At 43.7% G+C, this 22,743-nt stretch overlaps 3 protein-coding genes across 4 annotated transcripts; 2 read left to right on the forward strand and 1 right to left on the reverse strand.

Annotated features, from left to right (window-relative positions):
* Positions 1 to 26: 26 nt before the first annotated feature.
* Positions 27 to 3,348, forward strand: ppwd1 (peptidylprolyl isomerase domain and WD repeat containing 1). The gene is made up of 11 exons (XM_076164364.1): positions 27 to 322; positions 508 to 610; positions 785 to 888; positions 975 to 1,095; positions 1,201 to 1,648; positions 1,744 to 1,934; positions 2,089 to 2,278; positions 2,367 to 2,548; positions 2,672 to 2,753; positions 2,854 to 3,036; positions 3,128 to 3,348. Exons 1-11 carry the CDS (start codon positions 181 to 183, stop codon positions 3,269 to 3,271), a joined length of 1,890 nt encoding a protein of 629 aa, XP_076020479.1. The 5' UTR covers positions 27 to 180; the 3' UTR covers positions 3,272 to 3,348.
* A 591-nt stretch (positions 3,349 to 3,939) lies between these two features.
* Positions 3,940 to 9,566, reverse strand: trim23 (tripartite motif containing 23). Its single transcript, XM_076164205.1, has 11 exons — positions 9,452 to 9,566; positions 8,328 to 8,490; positions 8,031 to 8,152; positions 7,645 to 7,923; positions 7,352 to 7,534; positions 7,048 to 7,263; positions 6,819 to 6,953; positions 6,601 to 6,730; positions 6,401 to 6,511; positions 6,178 to 6,302; positions 3,940 to 5,275 (listed from the first exon to the last, which is right to left on the reverse strand). The coding sequence occupies exons 1-11, from the start codon at positions 9,545 to 9,547 to the stop codon at positions 5,096 to 5,098; spliced, it is 1,740 nt and encodes a 579-aa protein (XP_076020320.1). The 5' UTR covers positions 9,548 to 9,566; the 3' UTR covers positions 3,940 to 5,095.
* A 597-nt stretch (positions 9,567 to 10,163) lies between these two features.
* Positions 10,164 to 12,320, forward strand: mzt2b (mitotic spindle organizing protein 2B). 2 transcript variants are annotated; one of them, XM_076164029.1, is made up of 5 exons: positions 10,164 to 10,250; positions 10,410 to 10,599; positions 10,694 to 10,854; positions 11,076 to 11,213; positions 11,913 to 12,320. In XM_076164029.1, the coding sequence occupies exons 2-5, from the start codon at positions 10,418 to 10,420 to the stop codon at positions 12,056 to 12,058; spliced, it is 627 nt and encodes a 208-aa protein (XP_076020144.1). In that variant the 5' UTR covers positions 10,164 to 10,250; positions 10,410 to 10,417; the 3' UTR covers positions 12,059 to 12,320. The 2 variants fall into 2 exon arrangements, with proteins under 2 accessions (XP_076020144.1, XP_076020145.1); XM_076164030.1 differs by lacking the exon at positions 11,076 to 11,213.
* Positions 12,321 to 22,743: the final 10,423 nt, after the last annotated feature.

Here is a 22,743-nt window from a genome sequence, read left to right on the forward strand (position 1 = left end):
GTAGTTGACAAGTTCTTCAAGAAAATATCAGTCATCACTCATAGCTTAATTACGGTATTATAAGTCACAAATGTTTTGTTTTATATGAGTTCGACCACACCATCTGAATTCAGAAGTCGTTGTAGGGGCACCGATCAGGATTAACGGAAGTAGACACAGGACAACAGGAAGACCGGAAAAATGGCGGCAGCAGAAGAAAACACTGTGGCTCTAAAGCGAAAAGCAGAAGATCCTGAGGATGAAGCTGCAGCTGGAAAAGAAGAAGAAGATGAATGGGTCGGGCCCATGCCGAGTGAAGCTACTAAAACAAAGAAAAGGAAAGGTCTGTCCCTGTTACGTGCTTCACCACATGGTCGTTTGTCCCATAACTCCCGCTAATGCTAATGGATGCTACCATAAAGGGGGGGAGCCACTGATTATGGAGTTGATTTTACAAACTGAATAACGTTTATAAGACCAGATAACTAACTATATATGACTTTACCTGTATTTGTGTTTTGTTACCAGTGTTGGAGTATGAGCGTGTTTACCTGGACAACCTCCCATCCGCTGCAATGTATGAACGAAGCTACATGCATAGAGACGTTATTGCACACATAGTATGCTCCAAGTAAGTGATCATGTATTTATTTTCTTTGAACTTTTAAGTACGTACGAACTCTATAAACAATTTCCTGCCTGACTATAGAAGGCTGAGCCATGATGCATCTGTAGGCAGGTGGACAAAGACAAAGCTACATGAGTTAGTTATGAGTATATTATTATATTATATTTTTTTTTTCAGGACAGACTTCATCATCACCGCCAGCCAGGATGGTCACGTCAAGTTTTGGAAGAAGAAGGAAGAGGAAGGAATAGAGTTTGTCAAACATTTTCGGAGTCATCTAGGTACGAGTTCAATTCATTGTGAATGAATGAATCATGAAACAATCATTCTAATCTGAGATGCATCTAATATTGTACATTTCCTGCAGGTGTGATTGAAAGCATTGCTGTCAGTGCTGAAGGAGCTCTTTTCTGCTCCGTTGGTGACGATCAGGCCATGAAAGTATTTGATGTCGTCAACTTTGACATGATCAACATGCTTAAGTTGGGGTGAGTCTCAACTACAAAGATGTTTTATTTAAGTTTAAAGGAAGGGCATGTTTGTTTTGTCTGTTTAGAAACTCACTGTCTGTGATCTGCCTCGTCTCTCCGCAGCCTTCATCCAGGCCAGTGTGAATGGATCTACAACCCCGGAGACGCCATTTCCACAGTTGCCTGCTCTGAAAAAACCACAGGGAAGATCTTTGTCTACGATGGACGCGGGAGCAACGAGCCCCTGCACGTCTTTGACAAGATGCACTCCTCGCCGCTGTCCCAGATCCGCCTGAATGTCAAGTTTAGAGTCATCGTCTCTGCTGACAAAGCCGGAATGCTGGAATACTGGACCGGACTCCCAAGTGAATTCAGGTTTCCCAAACAAGTGTGGTGGGAATACAAAACAGACACAGACTTGTACGAATTTGCAAAACACAAAACCTACCCCACCAGCCTTGTGTTTTCTCCTGACGGCAAGAAAATGGCGACCATTGCCTCCGACAGGAAAGTGAGGATCTTCCGCTTCCTAACAGGAAAGCTGATGCGAGTGTTCGATGAGTCGTTAACGGTAAGTTCCATCCAATCTTTCCAGACGGATTCTTCCTGATTCAATTGAACTCCCAGGAGCTTTCTCATCACCTTCTTCATTTTGTGACACGTTAGATGTTCACAGAGTTGCAGCAGATGAGGCAGCAGCTCCCCGACATGGAGTTTGGGAGGCGAATGGCCGTGGAGAGGGAGCTGGAGAAAGTCGACGGCATCCGCTTGACGAACATCATCTTTGACGAGACCGGCCACTTTGTCCTCTATGGCACCATGCTGGGCATCAAGGTCATCAATGTGGAAACCAACAGGTAAATCGTGTGATGGTATAGAAGCAAAGAGCGGAGGGTTATCGTTATAGTCTTCTCTGCTCAGAACACACACTCTTTGATGGGTGTATCCATGTAAACGATCACTACTTAGCTGAGCTCCAATAAGAAAACCCTCTCGTTCTGCGTCTACCAGATGTGTTAGGATCCTCGGCAAGCTGGAGAACATCCGTGTCGTCAAGCTGGGTCTGTTCCAGGGGATCGCAAAGGCCATGCAGGTAGCGCCGACCGTCGAGATGAAGGCATCAGACAACCCAGCCTTACAGAACGCCGTGCCGGACCCCACCATATTTTGCACCGCCTTCAAGAAGAACCGCTTTTACATGGTGAGATATTTGACAAGGCACCGCAAGTTGACAACGCCTCCGCCGCCTGTCATTATATTTCTCTTTGTCTTTATTTCCTCGTCTCCAGTTCTCAAAGAGGGAACCGGAGGATACCAAGAGCGCAGACTCGGACCGAGACATCTTTAACGAGAAGCCCTCAAAGGAAGAGGTGATGGCCGCCACTCAGGCTGAGGGCCCCAAGAGAGTGTCTGACAGCGCCATCATCCACACCACCATGGGCGACATCCACATCAAGCTCTTCCCTGTGGAGTACGTGGTTCTGTTCAGAAATCCAATTTGTCCGTGTAGTTTAATTCAAAAGACAGGTTGATGGTTTGGTTTGGAAACTGTCGGCTGCTTTACTGATCCGTTCTGTCCCGTTTTGTTTCTTAGGTGCCCCAAAACGGTGGAGAACTTCTGTGTTCACAGCAGGAACGGCTATTACAACAGCCACATATTCCACAGAGTAATTAAGGTAAATGATCTTACTTTGAGTCATTCAATTCTGGAAAATGATGAAATAACCCAAACTTCAGGACATCATCATCAATCTATATGAATTTCCTTTGTGTCAGGGTTTTATGATTCAGACTGGAGACCCCACGGGCACAGGCATGGGAGGAGAGAGCATCTGGGGCGGAGAGTTTGAGGACGAGTTCCACGCCACACTGAGACACGACCGCCCGTACACACTCAGCATGGCCAACGGAGGTCCTGGTACCAACGGCTCGCAGTTTTTCGTCACCGTTGTACCGACAGTAAGTCGCCCGATTTGGTGGACATCATTCCCAAAGCTTACCCGTGATTATCTCCGCATTAATGTCCACTGTTTTTTTTGTTTTCTTCCAGCCTTGGCTCGACAACAAGCACACTGTATTTGGAAGATGCATAAAGGGCATGGAAGCAGTCCAGAGAATCTCCAACGTCAAAGTGAACCCCAAGACGGACAAACCGTACGAAGACATCAGCATCATCAACATCACCATAAAATGACTGCACATCGCTTTGGCACATTTGTTTGTTTGTTTGTTTTTTACCAAACTGAGATATTAAAGAATCCTTTAACGGGACTTGATGTCAGACCTCATCATCTTTAAGTATCCATACCTCAAAGAGAAGATCTCATATCCACTGCAGTTCTGCCTCACAGACCATTCTGCCAGCGGAAACTATCCCAGTCCAGTCTCACACTTAACATACTATGCCTGCGTGTTTAAGTTGGTATTTTAATAAAACTAGAACGAGCCAGATCTGAGAGCAACTGCTGATGTGTAACAAAGATCCCAGGTCTATAATATTAATATAAGATAAACAAACCTGACCATTATTTAAGTCTTAACAGAAGCTGTTGTCCGGTCAACTGGTTTATTTTCAAAAAGCATCTTCGGAATCATTTTAAAGATTTTTCACACTTGCATTTTTATTTTTGTACATAGATACAAGTATAAACATTACACAGCGATGACTCAAGAAAGAATTCAAAACTCAAATCGTCGCGTTGTGATAACTAACAAGACGGGCGTCAGTGTTAGGTTTAAGATTTCACTAAATTTCACATCAATATTGTTACTGAAGGCTGTAGTAGAGTATAAGTGTGCCGTTTCATTACGCACCCCCCGGACAGTTAAAACAGGACGTGAGTTGTTTTTCAACAGGAACAGTTTCACAAGACGTGTTTGCAGGTTAATACTTGAGACTCTAAGAAACAGCAGATAAGTTTGTTTTACTTTCAGATCAACCTGGCTTTGAGGTGCGTGTGAACTCCAAAGTGTCCTATTTAATCCTCCTATCACAGTAAGTCACTCATCCACTTATAAATAAGTTCAGTAAACAAAGTTTTTTCAGCAACAGACACAGTACATTCAAACCAGAACTACCAGTGTGCCATATCAAGACCAGCTGTGGCATTAAATAGGTTTATACAATCAAAAAAAAAAAAAGATTTAAGACGCTTAACAAATGAATTAAGTTGAAATATTGACCTGGGCCACTGAATTAATTAATTTATAACACAGTCAACGTTACCGAGTTGATGTGTGTGTTGCACTTGCAAGTAAAATTAATAATTTACTTAAGGTCATATACAATAACTTTACAATAAAGCAAGTAAGCATTAAGATCGATTGATGGGTCGTCCAATTCTACTAAAAAAGGCAGACAAAGTGATGCATAAACCTTAATATTTCTAACAATAACAAAGGATAAGAGTATTTTCAGGCATGGCACGGCTTTGATGAGAAAGAAAACTTCATTTCATCGTCGTCAAATAAGCATTTTACTGGATTAGCGGCAAGTAGCTGTAGATGTCATATGCACAAGGGTTAGACCAAAGAAGAGCCAGAGAAGTGAAGCCGAGAAATCAACAGAGTTGGTAGTGTAGTCTTGAAAATGGAAACGTTAATAGATTAATGGAAATCCTTAATAAATCAATATGAGAGCAGATTTGTTTGTTTCCCATGGGCGATATGGGCGACATGGTGACAGGGTGTGTGTTTGTGTGTGTGCTCTCAGTTGGTTCTGCTGATTCCATGAACTTGCGTCTCCCGTTCTTCTGTGCGAGTAGAGAAACAAAGTAGACCATTCTCCTTTGCTTCGCCCGTCTCATTCCTCACAACAGTATGGGCGGAAGGAGAGATGAGGAGGAGCGCGGAAAAGCCATGTGGCGGGGTTTAAATCTGCGGCCTGGTTGACCGCTCGTTTCAAAGTAAAAGGTTGGACGTCTTTGACAGATCAGCCTGGGAGTCGAGTTGAGAACTGAAGAAAGTAGGGGAAGAGAGTTGACCAAAGTAGTGACGATGAAGGGAAGATACGTTTATTTTAGGCCACGTCGAGGACGCCGGCGGCCACCAGCTGTCTGGAGAGCCAATCCAGGCCCTCGTGCAGGCCCACGCCGCTGCGAGCGTCGCAGCCCTGGATGTGCCAGCTCCTCCCACAGCACAGCTTGTGTAGGCTCAGCAGCTCGGCCATCTCCTCCACAGACACCACTCCGGGAACGTCCTGCAGAGCAAACCAGGCGCACACGCAAACTGATGCTCCATCTGATATCAACCGGCTCATACGTTTTGCCTTCCGACCGATTATTCAAAAGCCTCTTTGTACATTTTCTTTGGGTATTGGGAATGTCCCTGCATCTGCTTTGAACTCTAAACCAAAACCAAAGCTCATGTTTATTAATCTTTATATCTCCATCATGAAGCATTTTCTATTTTGTACACAAGAGAGGAGAGAAGATTTAAACGTACTGTATTTGTACTGAATGTACTGAACTTTTGGGTTATTAGCCTGGATTATGTTCCTCTATATTCTAGCCTTCACAATAAAGTTCATTAATAAAATTAAAGGGCAGTCAAATAAATGTCTACAATGGACCTTTATGAACCTGAATTTAATTTACAACACCCCCCCTCCCACCCACACACACCCAGCTGTCACTAGGACGAATAACCCCTCACCTCCCAGCAACCCCTCCCCCTACTAAGACTTTCTGGACACATTCTATTTAAAATTCTATTTATTAAAAGTGCAATGATTTAATTTATTCTCTGCAATCAAAAGCAAATTTGCAAATTAATTTCATTCAAATGTGCACTATGTGTATAGCTTGAATGATAATAAAGTTAGTCCAAGTCTAATTTCAAGGCCACAATTAAATTCCAATTATCATTTTATCTTTTTATTATTAATTGTGGCCCAAATGGATCTGAGAATACCTGATCCCATTTCATTTGACTTGCTGGTCACTGCACATATCTGCTGTGTGCCACATAACATTAGGAGTGACTTGTAAGTCAATCCCAATGTTATGTGGCGATACTTTAGTATCATTACAGTCACACCACAAAGTACACCCTATGGTGCAACTGTAATGATACTAAAGTATTCTAGGTTTTGTGTGCTACCTGTTTGTTTGCAAAGATGAGCAGCAAGGCGTCTCTGAGCTCCTTCTCCGTCAGCAGCTTGGCCAGCTCGCTGTGGGCCTCCATGAGTCTGTCCCTGTGACAGCTGTCGATGACAAACACCACCGCTGCAGACACACACGGGGAGGGTTTCCATGTCAACAAACGTAGCGTATAGATTTACATGCCTTAACCTCTGCTCGGTACACAAATCGACGCAGGGTACCTTGAGTGTTCAGGTAGTAGTGTTTCCACAGGGGCCTGAGCTTGTGCTTCCCACCCACATCCCAGATGGTGAATTTCAAGTTCTTGTATTCAACCGTCTCTACGTTGAAACCTGAACAATGTTGTGGAGAGGGAAAAAAAGGCAGAGTAAGAAATAAATCTGAACATGATGGTGTGAGAATCAGAGTGTGGTACATTTACCAATAGTTGGGATCGGCTGCATGAACTCGTCCTGTTTCAGCTTGAAGAGGATTGTGGTTTTTCCGGCTCCATCCAGGCCCAGAGTTACGACGCGGATCTCCATTTTGGGACCAATGTGAACTCTGTTGTCCTGAAAACAATACGCATTTTTATTTGATGACAGTTGACATTTACATTCCCCCACGCAGATCTATAGCCGGGACGGTGACAGTGTGTACCTTGGTGAAGGTGACAGGGATGCCAGCATCCAGCTGAATGTGATCTGCCAGCTCTGTGAACTGGTGCTGCTGTTTCTGCAGCGTCTCAAGCAAACAGTTGATCTCCTGCTTTGACAATACAACTCTGCAATCATCCTACAACAGGAAATGAGCAACATTTAAACTCAAATCTTAGTTCTTTGGTTTGATCCGTTGTATACTTTTCCTCGATGGACCCGGGGTCTCCTACCTGCTGTAGTGTTTTCTCACAGTGCAGGCAGGCGGTGGAGACCTGAGACAGCAGGATGGTCATGTCCTCCTGCTGCTGCCTCAGCCAGATCAGCCTCTCCCTGACGTGGGCGTCCACCACGCTCAGAGCCATCTCCTCCTGCCGACACAGGGTCTCGTGGAGGTCGGCGAAGTAGGCCCGGACGCAGGACCGCGCGCTCTCTGCCGTGCCGGGGACCTGAGGGAGACACGGGGAGGGGGGACGACAGGAGATGAGTAAAGGTGCTTGATATCAAATCGGTGCGTACGTTGGTTTCTTATCTTACGTGTTCAGTGTGCGCCATGCCGACCCCGTCCTCCACTATCTGCTCCCCGCCTTCTATTTGCTGCACGATTCCCACCAGCTTCCTCGAGTACTCGGACACTTCGTCTGTGAAACTACGGATGCAGTGGGCCATATCCAAAATGGACGCTCGGATTTGGTTGGCTTCAGTCTCAAGTACAGCGTGCTGAGATGGAAAGAAGGAGAGCGAGGAGAGAAGGGGGTTGTACTTATGTGTGGCTGTGAAATCTAACACCAGAATATTTATTTACATTTTGCATTTAACTGCTTCTGTACCTTATGACCCTGGTGCTTGCCATACTCCTTACACACGCAACACATGAGCGGACCGGACTGACAGGCTTCCTCCAGGCACACAAACTCGATGGCATGAACCTGATGCTGAGGGCACAGGGTCTTCTCGTGAGGTTTGTCAGCCAGGGGAACCCGACGGTGTTTAGCCAGCGTGCGAGTGGAGTGGGTGAGCTGGGAGCACTCGGCACACAGGTGGGTGGCGCACACGGTGCAATACATGGAGGCTGTGTGGCTCTCGTCCTCATCACACCGGATTATACACTGCAGGGAGGGAGATGAGACGAATGACAGGTAGAGTGTGTGAGAAAACGGTGGATGACTTACTGGAGCTCTGACAAAAACCTGGAAGAAATTCACCACTGCCTTACTTCTCCCATGCCTTTCAGTGCATCTTCTGCCATTCCTGACTGGTTGGAAGCTCCATTCTGCAGACGCTCCAAGAGTTCCAGCAGGGCAAAGTTCTTTTTCAGACCCCAGACTCCAGAATCTCCTGAAATGATTTGAAACAGGAGGCGGTTCTCGATTACATACACATGTAACGGATTTATGCCTTTAGGATGCAGAGAATTTTTTTAAAATGAGTCAAAAAAAGAGGGGAACTAAGAGGACATTAATACGTTTTCATATTGCCGTGTTTATCTGTGCACCCTCGCATAGAGACTCACCCAGCTCTGTGACCTGTCTGTCAAAGGGGCAGCGGACTGCTCGGCCATGGAGGGGCAGCCGGGTGAGACAATCGTGACACACAGTGTGACCGCAGAGCAGAAGACGAGGAACCTTGTCCCCTTGGAGGGAGAAGACGTCTTCACACACACCACACTCCAGCACCTGTAGAGTCATATACACTTTACTTTGAAAGCCAAAAATGATGGATGACCACATCAGAATATTATCAGCAACAAGAGTGAAAACACAAGTTCACGGCTCCTCAACGTCTGCAGAGATATTCTCCAAATTAAGCCTGAATTAGATGCACTACCTTCAACTATCTAACCGTGACTCAATCCCTAAACTTCTGATTCTAAGTTAAGAGAAACGCTACTTCTTATCTTATCTACTTCTTACATAACCCCATGCTGAGACTTGTCTCTGCGTATCACCACAGGGCGCCTCAAGCATCAACACTGACATTTACGATAGTTTGACAACCAGCAGCACTTATTCTTCATCTGATAGAGGACAGTGAAGACTATCCGCACGCAACAAAATTAAACGTTTTGGAATTAGGCACATATTTAAGACATTTGTCACCATGGTTACATTAGAGAAGTCACTATTTATTCAGATTTCTATTTGATGGCTGCAGGCTCCCACTCTTGGTTTGGCACATTGAACACATCATTTGCGTAGTTAACGTAGCAGTGTAAATTCGAGCTTCGTTAAAGCCTTAGCTGCTATGTCGTGACTCTTTGATGGCCGCTTTAGTGCCACACAAGCGTGATGGCGAGATTTAATTCCCAAGTGCAGACGACAAATAGCGACGCTAAAGCATCCAACCCTGTTAGCTAGGCTGAAAGGCCGAGTAAAGTGACCAAGTGGTGTCTGCGTTAATGTGACAAAGATAATTTGGGAACAGGTGCACAGCATCACCGCTACTCTTGTAATAAACTTTAAACGTAACTAGATTTCATGAACGACGCACTACAATGACTGTTTGTCCCATTGCCACTTACGCCAACGGAGTAGCATCCAGCCACGAAGGCAAACGTGCTTTAGAACCTTCGTGCAACCTAATTAAGCAACGTTATCATTTCGAACGCACGTTAATTGGAAGGTTCGATATTATTACCTTAACTGCGCCTCCATTTGCTCCTCTCCCATGTCGGACACACGGCTCCATCGCTACAGCGCCCTGCTTGTTTGGTCCTGCTGCAGCAGCGGCCATTCTGGGACTACAGCAGCTGAGTCAGTAACAGCAAGAGGACAATCTCTCTCACACTTCCGTCTTTGTTTGACTCCCTACGCAACTGCTGCTGTTGACATTTTTAGTTTTATTGGTAAAAATAACGTATCATTATTATTATTATCATTATTTATTTATTATTGTTATTATTACTATTTAATATTATTTGGTAAGTTAAATCTAAAAGCTTTGCCTTTGGCAGTAAGCGATGTTAGATTGTCGTAGGTCCTCCCTTTGAGCGCACGCGCAATAAAACCGGGGTGTGATTTTTCTAAATTACCTGGCGATATTATACGTCAGAATTTACTTAATGACTATATCTAAATCATATCCCATAACATATATAAAATTAGAACATATTTCCATAAGCTTGTTATATCTGTGTAAATATCTATAAAATAAAGCATCGTAATGCGCCTTTAGTTTTGTTTGTTTCTACTAATGCAGTCAGTCAGTGTTGCTGTTGGTTATTTGAATTTGTTATTCATTAAATCATTCTAATGTGTCGTTAACTGGCAACAATAAACAATTTGAGACATTCCAGAATCACTAATAAGTTTATAATTTAGGACTACAATCAGGTCGGCGCGCTGTCTCATTTTGATGACGTATATTTAATGCGCTCAGCACAAACAGGGGGCAGACTGTTGTGGTTTTCATCTCCCAGTAAACCGGTTATTTTACGGTAGGTTTATAATTTTAACATAATATTTGCTCGACGTGTTGTTGACGTTTTTGGGCGATTCGTTTTCGTTAAGCGAAGAAGAAAGTCGCTCGTTGTTAGCGCAGTATGATGATGTGAACGATGGTTTTGTTGTGTTTATGAACTCTTATTTCCATTCAGGATATCCGATGTCTCAGCAAACGCAGCAGTCCTGCCCGCTGCCCACCGCCCCAGACTCCCCTGCGATGGTGGTCACTGCTAACGTGCAGAAATATGCGATGAAGAAGAAGAAGGTGCTCAGTGCCGAAGAGGCTGAGCTTTTTGAACTGACTCAGTCTGCAGGCGTCACCGTGGACCAGGAGGTCTTCAAGTAAGCTGTTATATGCAAATCATGTCGTCATCAGTCCCTTTTGGATATTAATGGACTAATGGCTCATTCTTACACTCCTCTTTTTTACTCTTAGGATCATTGTGGACCTGCTGAAGATGAATGTGGCTCCCCAAGCAGTCTTCCAGACCCTGAAGGCCATGTGTGCAGGGCAGAGGGTGGCTGAGAGCGGGGCAGGAGAGGCCTCAGCCGCCTCACACACAACCAGCACCAACATCGCCACTGCAGAGCCCAGAGGTTTGTATCTGACATGTGGCTGACGAAGCAGATCTGTAACACTTTAGGTTTCCCTCCCTCACTGACACCACAGCAGCACTGTGACCTCATCTGATGCCTGCAACCTGCCTGTTATTGGTCCAATTGGTCCACAGCTGATCTTCACTGTGTGCGGTTTCTAACTCCTGCCTTATCTGTGTAAAATTCTATTATTGTGTGCCTTTTTTGATTTTCCCCCGAAGAAGAGGATTCTTTGGTGTCAGGAAAAAGCCCTAAGCCTCCTGCAGCGCCCCCGTCAGCATCTGGCCCGAGGACCACAAGGGTCAACGCTAAGATTGCGGCCTACGGCCCCCAAGACTCTAGCTCTCCTCACTCTCAAGGTGCCCTCTGGTGCACTGCGTCCCACCACTTCCATCTTACCCGCCTGCTTCCTTGTGTTGTAGTCATTGTCTTGTGAACCAAAGTGGCACTGAGCAACATTACCTGCTGTGCTGAGTCATTGCATTTGTACGCCAAGTGGAATCTGTGTGACTGCATGTGTGTGTGTGTGTGTGTGTGTGTGTGTGTGTGTGTGTGTGTGTGTGTGTGTGTGTACATGCATGTGTGAGGTTGGAAATTGGAAGCAGTCCCTTCGTATGTGAAATGCGTTTCAACTAGGGCTGTCCCGGATTGGAGTACTTGCTGGTTTTAATGAATACGTATACTAACACTTAGTCACTGCAGTTTCCAACATGTCCAGCAAGTGGCAGCATTGCGATCACTTTCATAATATTAATATTACTTCTGCATCTGCCAACTTACTTTGTCCACACACACACACATACACACACACACATTCTCTAAATAGTAATTTTATAATTTAGTGGCAACATAAACAAAACCAAAGTACTTTAATTGCTGGTGTCAGCCCTGGTTTGAACAAATCCAGCTGCATCTGCTACCTTTCTGGATGAAACGTGGACATTTGTTTTGTTGTTGTTCATCTTTTCCATTTATGACATTAAATAGAAAATAATGAATCGGGCCCATCAGCTGTTATAAAACAATTTCTTGATTGCTTTGTCGCTGTGTGTCAGCAGTGCGCAGTAAGGCCGCAGTGAGCCACAGCGAGAAGACCAGGGAAGGCTCCAGCCAGAGAGTGCAGCGGCAGCCCAGCGCCACTAGAGGGCAGAAGACGAAGAGCTCAGGCAGCAGCAGCTCCTCCTCACAGATAAACTCCACTTAAACATTCAACCCGTGTCCTTTTTTGTAAATATGTATTTTTACTGTACGTGTCTTTGTCTTTCACGTGTTTTGCTCACTAACACGCAAACGTAAGAAAGTCCAGAATATCAGAATAACAACAAAGAAAAATTAAAATCCTGTAAGATTTCATCTCGTTTCTGCTGAAAAATGGAAATCCATGCATGCAGTGTTTATTTTGTATCATCAACTATTGCCTATTAATTTCTTACGCTGATTAAAGTTAATACTTTTTGTTACAGTAACGATTGTGTTGTCATTGTTTTTCTTTTTTTAAATAGCAACTAAACGGTTGTTTTTTTCAGATAATACAATGAGAACTCAAGTCAAGTACTCCAATAGAATCGTCATTGACACTACAGAGGACAAAGGTTGGCTGTGCTCTATGTTGCTGGTGAGCTATGTTGTGGCGATCCGTCTTTTGTTCCCGTTTCTGAGCGATAATTGTTGCGTCTTTCTTGCTGGGATGGCTGATGATACAATCGGAACCTTGAGGAATGTCGCTCATTTGAAGATGGAACAAAGCAAAGTCACTTACAAGAATTGAAAGCTCGCCGTTTTCGATCTTCCTCCAATAGAATGGTCATTGATTCGTGTTTCGTGTCTCTTGTGATTGAGAAAAGTAGTGTTTCAAATGCAGATGGTATTATGGGATGGAATTTACGCCTAAATTTGGTGTCCGAGGCTCCTTTTATTGAACTGCTCTTCTTCTGTCACATGGGGGCAGTAGATGCACATTACAATGGAGGATGTCAGCCAGTTTGGCCAAATCTGGTTTTAGCTTTTTTTTTTTTCCTTTTCACGTTTCTGCTCAGTGCTGCGTTCAGGATTATGAATGAAAATCTAAAATGCATGTTTCCTGTTTGTGTGTGTTTCCTTATGTGAATTTGGAACAAAGCATCTACTCACTCACCAACATGGCCCACTGGTGGTGCAAAGGGCGAGACTGTGTGTGTGTGTCTTTGAGGCAGGCTGCAGGGCTTTATGTGGCTGCAGGTCTTTTATGCGGCCGTTTGTCCTGTTTATGTGTTCCTGCCTCTCCTCTCCTCTCCTCTGCGCTCTGCATTGATGGCGGCGTGCCTGTAATTGATGGCACCATATTGCTGTGGTGTAGCAGGTTTAATGGGGCTTGACAGAGCAAGGGAAAGCAGCATGCAGCCAGGGAGGGAACTTAACCCTTTCACACAACACTCCCCCCAACCTCAAGTCCCCCCCACCAGCAACCAACCAACCCTCTCCTCTGCCCCCATGGCCATTTTTCCTGGATACAGTCACGTACACACAAGCATGTGCACACCCGCTCGCACGCCACGTCTCCCCATCACCGTCTAACCGTCTCCCCCCGCCACCCCCCGCACATCAGTGCATGCAAACACAAATGAGAATACAAATAGACCCTTGGTGATTAGCGTGTTTACGTTTCCCACTGTTATCACTGGTCATGGTAATGGCAGTTTGGTTCATGATCAAGGAAGCTCTGACACCCCTCTGACTCTCCTTCCAAAAATACTCCTCATCGCCAGCTGTTGGTGTTTCCCACTGTTTTGCTTGGAGGAACCTAAATGTGTTTGACAAAGGTAAACGGCTGGGAATTTATTTTCTTCTACTCGCTGCCAGACTGTAGTTCCAGGTTTGAACTAGAGGGGCCAGTGTGGCTCCAAGGTACCAGTGTGGCCTCCTGGCACCTTCGCATTTCCATAGGCATCCACTCCAGCCTTTTTGGATGTGTTTATTCCGTTATGAGGGAATTTCATAGCCAGTGGAGACTATTTCGTTAAACAGGAAGTGTTATCCTTCACTCAGGCATAGCGCACACTCGGGCATGTGAATTTGTACGCACACACACCTACATGCGCGTGTAAACACCATATGCACCATTAATCAATAGAGACGATGAAATGATGCTATTGTGTGTGAGGCAAAGCAAACGGCACATTGAAGAATGAGGTAGTCAAAGCTGCTGGCAAATCATTAATGTAAGGTTTTGGTCTGAACCGAGTTCTTACACTCTCTCTGTGCAAGCTGTTCCCAGGTGACAAAAAACTGGGGAGAGACACTATTTTAAGAGCTGATATCACACCTCACACCTTTTTTTTCTTTTTCTTTTTTACCCCCCATCACTTATATTCTCTCCTGAATCTCTTTCTGTGTGAGAGCACTAGGGTGAGGTGTGGAGAATATCATCCTGTTTTCCTCCTCTCTGTCTTTCCTCGCTCTCCTATGTGTTATCCTTTACTCTTTGTCCACATTTCTCTCCAAATTTATAGGCCACTTTTCTCACTTGTTGTCTCTCTACATTCACTCCCTCTCTAACCCCTTCACTCTTCATCATTGCCCCCCCCTCCCTCATCCCTTCCTCTCCCCCCTCCCACCCCCGCCATACCCTGCTTGCCAAACTGGCTGCAGATTGGCTATTTCCTGCACGCGCCCAGTAGAGCCCTTATCAGAGGTAGAGTGCTGATTGTTGGTCTGTCTCTCAGGCTGACTGACAGTTCAGGCTTCGCAGCTGAAATGCCCGATTTGGTCAATGTTTGTCTGTGGGGCCTTATCTCCAAACCTTATATTAACTGCCTTGACAGTATGTGCAGGCAGTCTCTCTCCATCTTGTTGCACCCCCCCCCCCCCCCCCCCCCCTCCCTTCCATCCTCTGTCTCTATCTCCATTCACTCTCTACACTAAACATTTTCCTGCCGATCTTCCTCTTTCATCATCTTGGCACAGCTGGATCAGCATATTAAACTAGATATATGTCGCTGTGTGTTCTATACTTTATTTCAAGTTTTCCTAACATTAAATTGATATAGCGTATATTCTTAGTCTCTTCTAATTAGTCACTCACCTGCCGTTGCTATGTGCGGTTCAATCAACCGTCATCCGGCTGCCCCTGGTCGCTGTGCTTATAAAAGCATAAACACCAAACTTCTGCTAAACTGAACTTTTTCCAAATTGAAACCAGCATAAATCAAAGAAGGTGTGATTATAAATTGATTGACTCACCCATGTAAACATTGTAGTCAGAGTAAACCACCTATGCATGCATTTCCTCACCTGGCAGACTCATACTCATACGTAGGCGACATGGCATTTCATTTATACTCAGAAAATGTCAGTACCCCATTAATTCTGCCTTTGTATACGTGTAGCTTACACACATTTTACCCTTCTCACTGTACAGACAAAATTGGAATATATGACGTGCAGCATACCAGCCCTACATGTTACACCACCACCCAAGGCTTCTTTTATATTAGTATAAGTATTGTTGTTGTTCTCCTTAGAAGTAGGAGTAGTAGTAGCAGCACAATTTGCATTATTACTGTTACTACTACTGCTACTGCTAAAAGATGATTTTGGTGGTGGTAGAAATAGTAATTCACAGGAAAGCGTTCCACTATTTACTCTCTGCTTCTGAATGTTCAGGCCCAGAGCCAAAACACAAATACTGAAAATTTAATCAAAAGAATCAAAATGCTTGCTCATCATAGGAGCGTGTCAGGTCAGAGGTGTGTGTCGCAGCTCAGCTTAAGTGTCTGTGAATGAATCTGTTTGAAGTGAAGGTAGGAGGGGAAAAGAAGAGGAAGGATGAGAGGAACAAACTAAAGGTTAGAGTTCTGATCGAGTTGATCCCAACCTGCCTGAGATCATCTGAGTGGTTTTACATTAATCGGCAGAAAACAGCAGGAAGAGAAGAAGAGCATAAATGCAAACAACCTGTTTACCTCACTAGAAAAGTTTGTATTCAATGTAAGAATGTAATTAGCCCCCTGTTAATTAGCACCATTTCCTGATTCATTTCCACATATATTTTCTCATTTATATCTGTTTTGAGTAGTTATTTATGGGTAGCGTGTTTAGAAATGATAATTCCTTGGATCGTTAAGATCTTAATACTAAAACTAGGTGGATCTGCTTTCCAAATCTGCTCAGGGACTTGAAACTCCTCTGATTACTGAGATCAACTTATTACACTGTATCTTCACACATTTTACTTAGTCATGAACCAAAAGCTTTTTCTGCTTTTTGTTAAGTAGCACTAATCGACAGAGACTGAGGAGGTAAACATGGCCTCTTAAGCTTTATTTATTTATTCACTTTATTAGCAAGAGGCTGTTCATTCCGTCTGTTAATGGCAGCTGTGGGAACGCATAGAGTTCACACTCACTTGGACCCCTATTGTGTAGCAGGCTGTCAGGTTACACACGCACACGCACAAACACACATTCAGAAAAGGGAAGATTCTGCACAGCTGCTTGTGTGTTGTGACTTACTTTAATTGTTTTCTGAGCTCACTGCCGCTCAGTCTTGTTGTAAGAAAGGCGTGACCACCATGTTCTCATTATAACCTTATAAGGTGTGTGAGAGCAAGAGGGTAAACTCAAGCACTGTCCTTGATAAAGTTTAGAGCTACGGCTACTTTACAGGAGTATTAACATTTCAGACATACAGACGCATTTCAGGCAGATAAATAATCGCTTTTCACCTTGATGGCTGAAGTTACTAGATTTCACAATCAGGTGGAGATAAGCTATTCAACATTGATGCCCTGTCATAACTTATAAAATGGTATAAATGTAGTACCACAAGAATCAGCAACTGTATTAAAATGTTGATCTTTGAAGTACTTTCTTTAACTACAGCTCTGAGGCTAATAGTATTTTTAAAAGTATTATTCGTTTCTGTAAGATTCAGCATTTGTAGTCAAATGAGATAACCTCATAAAATCTGATGCACTGTAGAATATCTTAGTAGGTAATATAGACGGAGCATTAAAATGTTGAATGGTTGTTGGACGGTTTGATTGGATTGGTAAGTATTTATCATATTAATTTGAAAATATTAGTATCTTTAATTTGTCTGCATCATCACTGAATTGAAAGATTTTGTTGAGGAGGTTCAATATTGAATTTTTACTCCGCTCATGGGCAGAATTTTGAACTTGTGTCAAATCAAGCAAATGCTCAACTTAAGGAAATAAGGCTAAATAATGTTCTCAGTTGGGTTAATCACATGCAGAGAATGAAATTAAAGAAAAGAAACTGCTTACCGACGCTGCTGCCCCATGTGGTGATCAGGGAAAGAGTGGCTGAGAGTGTGAGCCGGGTGTACACACACAGGGAGTGAACAGGTGAACTCAATCAGGTTAACGAGGAATGAACAACAGAGTGAAAAGAACCAATCAAGAATAACAATCTTTACTACAGATTTCACAACAATTATTCCAAATTAATGTTTCCAATTCTGGCTTTGGGTGCTTCTTGTCATATCGAGTTTTGTCATTTGATTTTTTATACCTTCAGGATAATTTTAGAGAGTGAAAATCTGTGTTTGGATGACTAAACAAACCCTTGATATTGGGCCCCCTGGTGGCCACAGGGCACTAAGCAGACCCCTGTGCTGTTACAGACGTAGGGCCGCCACTGCCGAACCAAATTTCTAAACCAGATTTGTGTTCTTTCTTCTCTACCTCTTTATTAGGAGTATCACATTTCTCTCTTTGCCTTCCTAGCATGAGTTTAATAGGCAATTTTGTGTATGTGTTGTTTGCAGGTTTGGGAAGGTGCTTGATGAGCTCCAGGCGATGGGAACCTCACATTGTTACCCCAGGAAAGAACCGGAGGAGGAATAACAATCAACGTGCTGAAGATTATGAACTGCTAATTCTTGACAAAAGATAAACAAGGAATGAAAGAAAGGTTTAATTATTTGCCAATTAAGACGCTTCCAAAGGTGTTTTGTGCATGCGTGTGTTTCCGCGCTCCAAAGTCCTTTTAATTAAAGCACAGACTGAGGGAACTTGTCTGTTGTCATTGTCTAAGATGTATTTCTTGAATTATATATTAAAAAAAAATGTTTTTGTCTATTATTGCGTTGAAAACTTTAATTTTTACTTTAATTATGCATATTTAATTAATACACTTTCATTTTACAGTTGGTGAACTTTTTACCTCATTCATGTTATGTTGTGATATTTTTCGTCTGAGGAGTGTTTAGTGGAGGAGTTGTTTCATCCGTGTCTGCATGCACTGGTATACAGACACACATAAATAAATGTTTATAATGATAAGAAAATGGATACAAACCTCAGATAAAATAACAGTTTCTTTTATTATGTAAAGCCTCAAATAAAGACTTTTTAACCTTTAATGTCACATTGTAGATAACCATCTTAAGCTATGAACATCTTAATGAGGAGGTTTCTTTATAAAGAATGAAAAATAAACTGCAGTTGATGACTTTAGAGGGACAACATCACAACAACGATGTCTATGGCAACACGAGGGGAGCACCAAGCAGTGAGTATCAACCATCTGAAAATGAGATGAGCGAGGATGGATATGTGCCAACCTAAGTACAAAATGCAGAAAATAAAAAAAGCTGATCCAACCTGATTTATCTTCATTTCACCACCAAAATACAGCTGTGTTAAGTGTGCATAGACACTTTCCATCCACTCTGTGTGTGGCTGTGTGCATATCTGTGTACATGCATCTTGCAGGTGTGTGCATGGCAGCAGATAAAGTATCCAGAGGTCCCACAGGATCAGATCTCCCCTGAGGAATCCATGCAATGTCAGTGTTATGTCATGTCAGTGGCCTGACTTTCTGACAGAATGCCAGGCTGTAAGTGTTTTGCATTTGTCTGGAGAGATTATGCACATTCTTGCAGTATGCTTTTGTTGAGGTGAGTATACACGTATGCAAGCGTGTATGTGTGTGTGTCTATGTGTGTGTGTATGTGTGTGTGTGTACGTGCTTCCATATGACAGGGTTACATTAACGTCCTGTGCATGCGTTTGCCATGCCCCCTAACTGTCTGTCTGTGCGGCTTGCCTATTGTGTTGGCTCCTATCCCTCGCCTCCTCACACACTGGCTTGCTGGAAACGTGCCAACAACTACCCCCATTGTGCCCACCCTGAAAAGAATGAACGAGCTCACACACACACACGTACGCACACATGTACGCACACACACACGCGCGCATTCACCTGTCTATCAAACCATGTACTAAAAGCCATACAATTACCCTATAACATTGTGAATATTTACATACATTGCTGATCCTGTTAAGTTCAATGCCACTTCCATTCAATCCCTCCTGTGCCTCCGTGTTGAAAACATGTTCAATTCATGCTGAATTAATCGGTTTGCCAGCGATTCAATGCATGTGATTTCATTCTTAAAGGTTGCAGCATCCCTGTGTGTGTTAGTGAGCTGTGGTGATAATGATGTGTTTTGCACTATTAGATGTGAGGGAGGCTTTAATTTCACCTGTTTGTTGTTTGTTTGTTTATTTGTTTGTTTGTTTGTTTGCTTGCTTGTTTGTTTACTACTGTGGAGAAAAAAAATTAGGTTCAGATCTTGATCCACATCAAGATCCAGTCTCAAATGTGTCACAATGTAATGTCACCTTGTTACCATGACAGGCAGATCTCTGTGTTAGGGTTCCTTGGGTTTCAGCAAACCAAGGAACTTCACCTTCAACCTTAAACAGTGCTTCACCTCCACCCCCAGTGCTTATTCAGCCTGATTCCTCCTGCCAGTTTGTTTTTTTAAGATGAATGCTTGGGATGTCAGGGTTGGGCCGGCACGTTCCCAAAGGTCACCAGATGACAACAAACTTAACCCGTGTCCCTTGACAAACCTCAAAACCTTCAGAGAGAAACTATGAGGGAATCCCGGCGCTAATGGCCGTCAAGTTAGGGTTGGAGGAGTTTGGGAGGGAGCTGCTGTGACGTCTCTAGGTTGGACGTTGGAAGCGAGAGACTGAACTCACGTCAGGCCTACTTCGCTCCCGGGTCATCCGGTGGGAAAAGGGACGTTGTGCAAATTGCTGTTTGTCTCTGCTTCTGGTTTTCACCCGTGTACATTGTCAGTCTGTTTAGAATCAGGGTTGAGGGTTATCTTTGTCTTTTCTTTGCGGTTTCATTTGTGTGAGTGGTTCATTGTGTGGGGTTTCCTGTCCTCGGAGATGGTGTTTTGTTTTATTAATATCGTGGCCCTGATGTTGTTTTCTGTTTGCACCGTATTCAAACCGTATTGGTAGCGCTTAAGCTCCATTGTTTGTTGCTTAGTCCCTTTTTGCCGACGCTTTGTGTTTTTTTTTTTTTCTGTGTTAAAACCTCACTTACTTTTTTGTTTTCTTATGTAAGGAAGTTATTTTTGTAGTGTCGCACCTCAATTTGTATTACTCCGTGTTCGTCTGTTGATATGTGTTAACTCCGAACCTTGCACCTTCTTTGAGAGCGATTCTGACCTTGGATCTTTGTTTGTTCCACTACGTCTATTCAAATACCACAAATCGTACTTCATGAAATATCGTGGACATATCTGTAGAGGTGTGTTGACGGATAATAACTTGATATGGAAACAAGGTGTGAAACTTGCAAAAATGGACTCTAATGGCAGTATACCGCCCCCCGCACCCCCCACCCCCCCACACCCAGCAGTCTTGTGCTCTTCTCTCTCCCTTAATTCTCTTCTTCATTCCTCTCTCCTCCAGTTTCCACCTTAAATTCTTTTTTACCTTCTTCTCTGCTGTCTGTTGCACCCTCATATTCTGTCTCACTCTCTCTGTATCTGGGCCCCTTACCCCCTTGCCCAAACTACCTCCCTCTATACTAACCACCCCCCCCCCCCCCCCCCCCCCCCACACACACACACACCACCCTCTCCACCCCCCCTTCCCTCTTGCTTTTCCCCTGGCAGCCTGGTGATTGACACTTACAAATTACCCGGCGGCAGTGGCATTGTGTGTGACCCCTCTCTCTCATCTCCAGCCCGCCGCCGTTTTGTCATCTAATTACTGTGAATCCCCGGCCTGCTCCCCATTGCTGCATTTTTAATATGCCCCCCCCCCCCCCATCCCTCCCTCCCTCCGCCTCTTTCTCTCTCTCTCTCTCTCTCTTACACACACACACACACACACACACACACACACACACACAAGCACAAACCCCCCTCTTCCCTTCACCTACAGCCTACTTTACCTGGTTCTCTGTCCAATACTTGGGGTGCAGCCTTCGTCTCTATATCCCCCCTGTTACTCCCTGAGTGTTTCCTCTTCTCTCTCGCCTCCAATCTCACACCATCCCATCACCTCCCTGTCTTACCTTTCCTGCCTCCTCTCTCCTCTCCAACACACACACACACACACACTCACACCAATCCACGTCAGTCACTTTTTACTGGTATCATTAACGTGTTTTGCAAACATGTAATTTAATTCACTTGATCAATAGGCTGTAATGGTTTACAAGCCACAGATGTGACAGTTTTCCGTTTCCTCTTCCGGTAAGCTTTCCATTCTGCCTGACATTCAAGTGCAGAACAGTTTTATTGCATCGTACCACATCGCACTGTGTAGCTTGAATATATTATTTTGTAAATCATACTTCAGCAATTCACTGTTTTCTATAAGCAAGGCAAAACATCTCCAGTTATTGTGCGTGTTTCCACTGTTTATACACAATGTCTTTATTCTATCTACAGCGCATCCACACTTGATTTTAAATTATTTCAACCTGATGTACAGTTTTGTTTTGGTTGTGTTGTGCTTTTCCATCCTTAAATAAAAGTGTGTTTCTGCCGCGTTATCAAAAACAGGGAAGCCATCCCTGTGTGTGTCAACGTGAATCATTCTTCTCCCATCACGTCAAGGCCCTAGTTACATTTTGATTGGCTCTTATTTGAAACAAACACCAACCACGCTCGAGATTTCTGCATTGAATAATGGAAAATTGTGTCGTCCGTACATTTAAAGAGGTGGAATATTCTGTGTTCTCTGCGTTACATAGATGTACTGTCACTTCCTTCAGCTCTACAGTGTTAACTATAGATATGGATGAACTTTTCAGAGAGTGAATATGAACAGTCTGCATGGCATTAATGGGGCAATGTGTGAATTTCCCTGCGCACATATTACAGCTCCCCAAATACCTCTAGCACCTGCCTCTCAGGTAGATACACACCAGCCTCCTAGTACATGCATGCGTATGTGTGTGTGAGTGTGCGCCGTCTATGCCTCAGCTGCCCACAGCCAGACGGAGCTCCCCCGCCGATCCCCATCTTCCAGCTAGAAATCATCAGAGCATGGCAGACTGCAGCCCCAGCACAGAAGAGGGAGGAAGGGATGAGTGGAAAAAGATAGAGACAAATAGAAGCGGCAGTGTTGGCTGGTAAAGGAGGCAGATTGCATTTTTATGTGTGTGTTTTGTTATTACAATGACAAATCAAGCCTTCGTCTTCTTCTTTCTCTTCTTCTTCTTCTTCTTCTTCTACGTTTTATTAATGACTTAGTCAGGGCCTGTCTTTGCATTTTAGGGGCCCAGGCCACAACTAAATGATAATGACCGGTTTGTCTTAGAACACAATTAAACAAATATATGGTGTCAAACTTTTACAGAAGAAAATACAGATGAACAAATAACTCCAAAATGGCAAATGATTTCTGGATTTTTTTTATTGATTTGACTGCAGTGATCCCCATTATTCTGGCTTTTCTCTCTGAAGAAATCTGAAAAATCCCTGCAATAACTTGAAATAATATGAGAATGTTTTCACTTCATGATGTCATAACTGTAAAATTGGCAAATATAATTGGTTAAGACCTGCAGTCCATTTTGCAGACTTGTTCCTTGTGACTGTAAGCTGAAAATCTGAATAAATACC

Source organism: Genypterus blacodes, unplaced genomic scaffold (assembly GCF_046128005.1).
Source record: "Genypterus blacodes isolate CSIRO-AG114 ecotype Tasmania unplaced genomic scaffold, CSIRO-AGI_Gbla_v1 ptg000133l_1, whole genome shotgun sequence".
Lineage (NCBI taxonomy): Eukaryota > Metazoa > Chordata > Actinopteri > Ophidiiformes > Ophidiidae > Genypterus > Genypterus blacodes.

Bases quoted from the DNA above. Each gene is read 5' to 3' on its own strand.
- ppwd1 (XM_076164364.1), top strand. From the start codon at position 181: ATGGCGGCAGCAGAAGAAAACACTGTGGCTCTAAAGCGAAAAGCAGAA. The intron at 1,096-1,200 runs GTGAGTCTCAAC...GTCTCTCCGCAG, and splicing joins ATCAACATGCTTAAGTTGGG to CCTTCATCCAGGCCAGTGTG. The intron at 2,549-2,671 runs GTACGTGGTTCT...TTTGTTTCTTAG, and splicing joins ATCAAGCTCTTCCCTGTGGA to GTGCCCCAAAACGGTGGAGA.
- trim23 (XM_076164205.1), bottom strand. From the start codon at position 9,547: ATGGCCGCTGCTGCAGCAGGACCAAACAAGCAGGGCGCTGTAGCGATG. The intron at 8,491-9,451 runs GTAATAATATCG...ATGACTCTACAG, and splicing joins CAAATGGAGGCGCAGTTAAG to GTGCTGGAGTGTGGTGTGTG. The intron at 7,535-7,644 runs GTACAGAAGCAG...TTTCCATCTCAG, and splicing joins GCAAGCACCAGGGTCATAAG to CACGCTGTACTTGAGACTGA.
- mzt2b (XM_076164029.1), top strand. From the start codon at position 10,418: ATGTCTCAGCAAACGCAGCAGTCCTGCCCGCTGCCCACCGCCCCAGAC. The intron at 10,600-10,693 runs GTAAGCTGTTAT...TTTTACTCTTAG, and splicing joins GTGGACCAGGAGGTCTTCAA to GATCATTGTGGACCTGCTGA. The intron at 11,214-11,912 runs GTGCCCTCTGGT...GTGTGTCAGCAG, and splicing joins TAGCTCTCCTCACTCTCAAG to TGCGCAGTAAGGCCGCAGTG.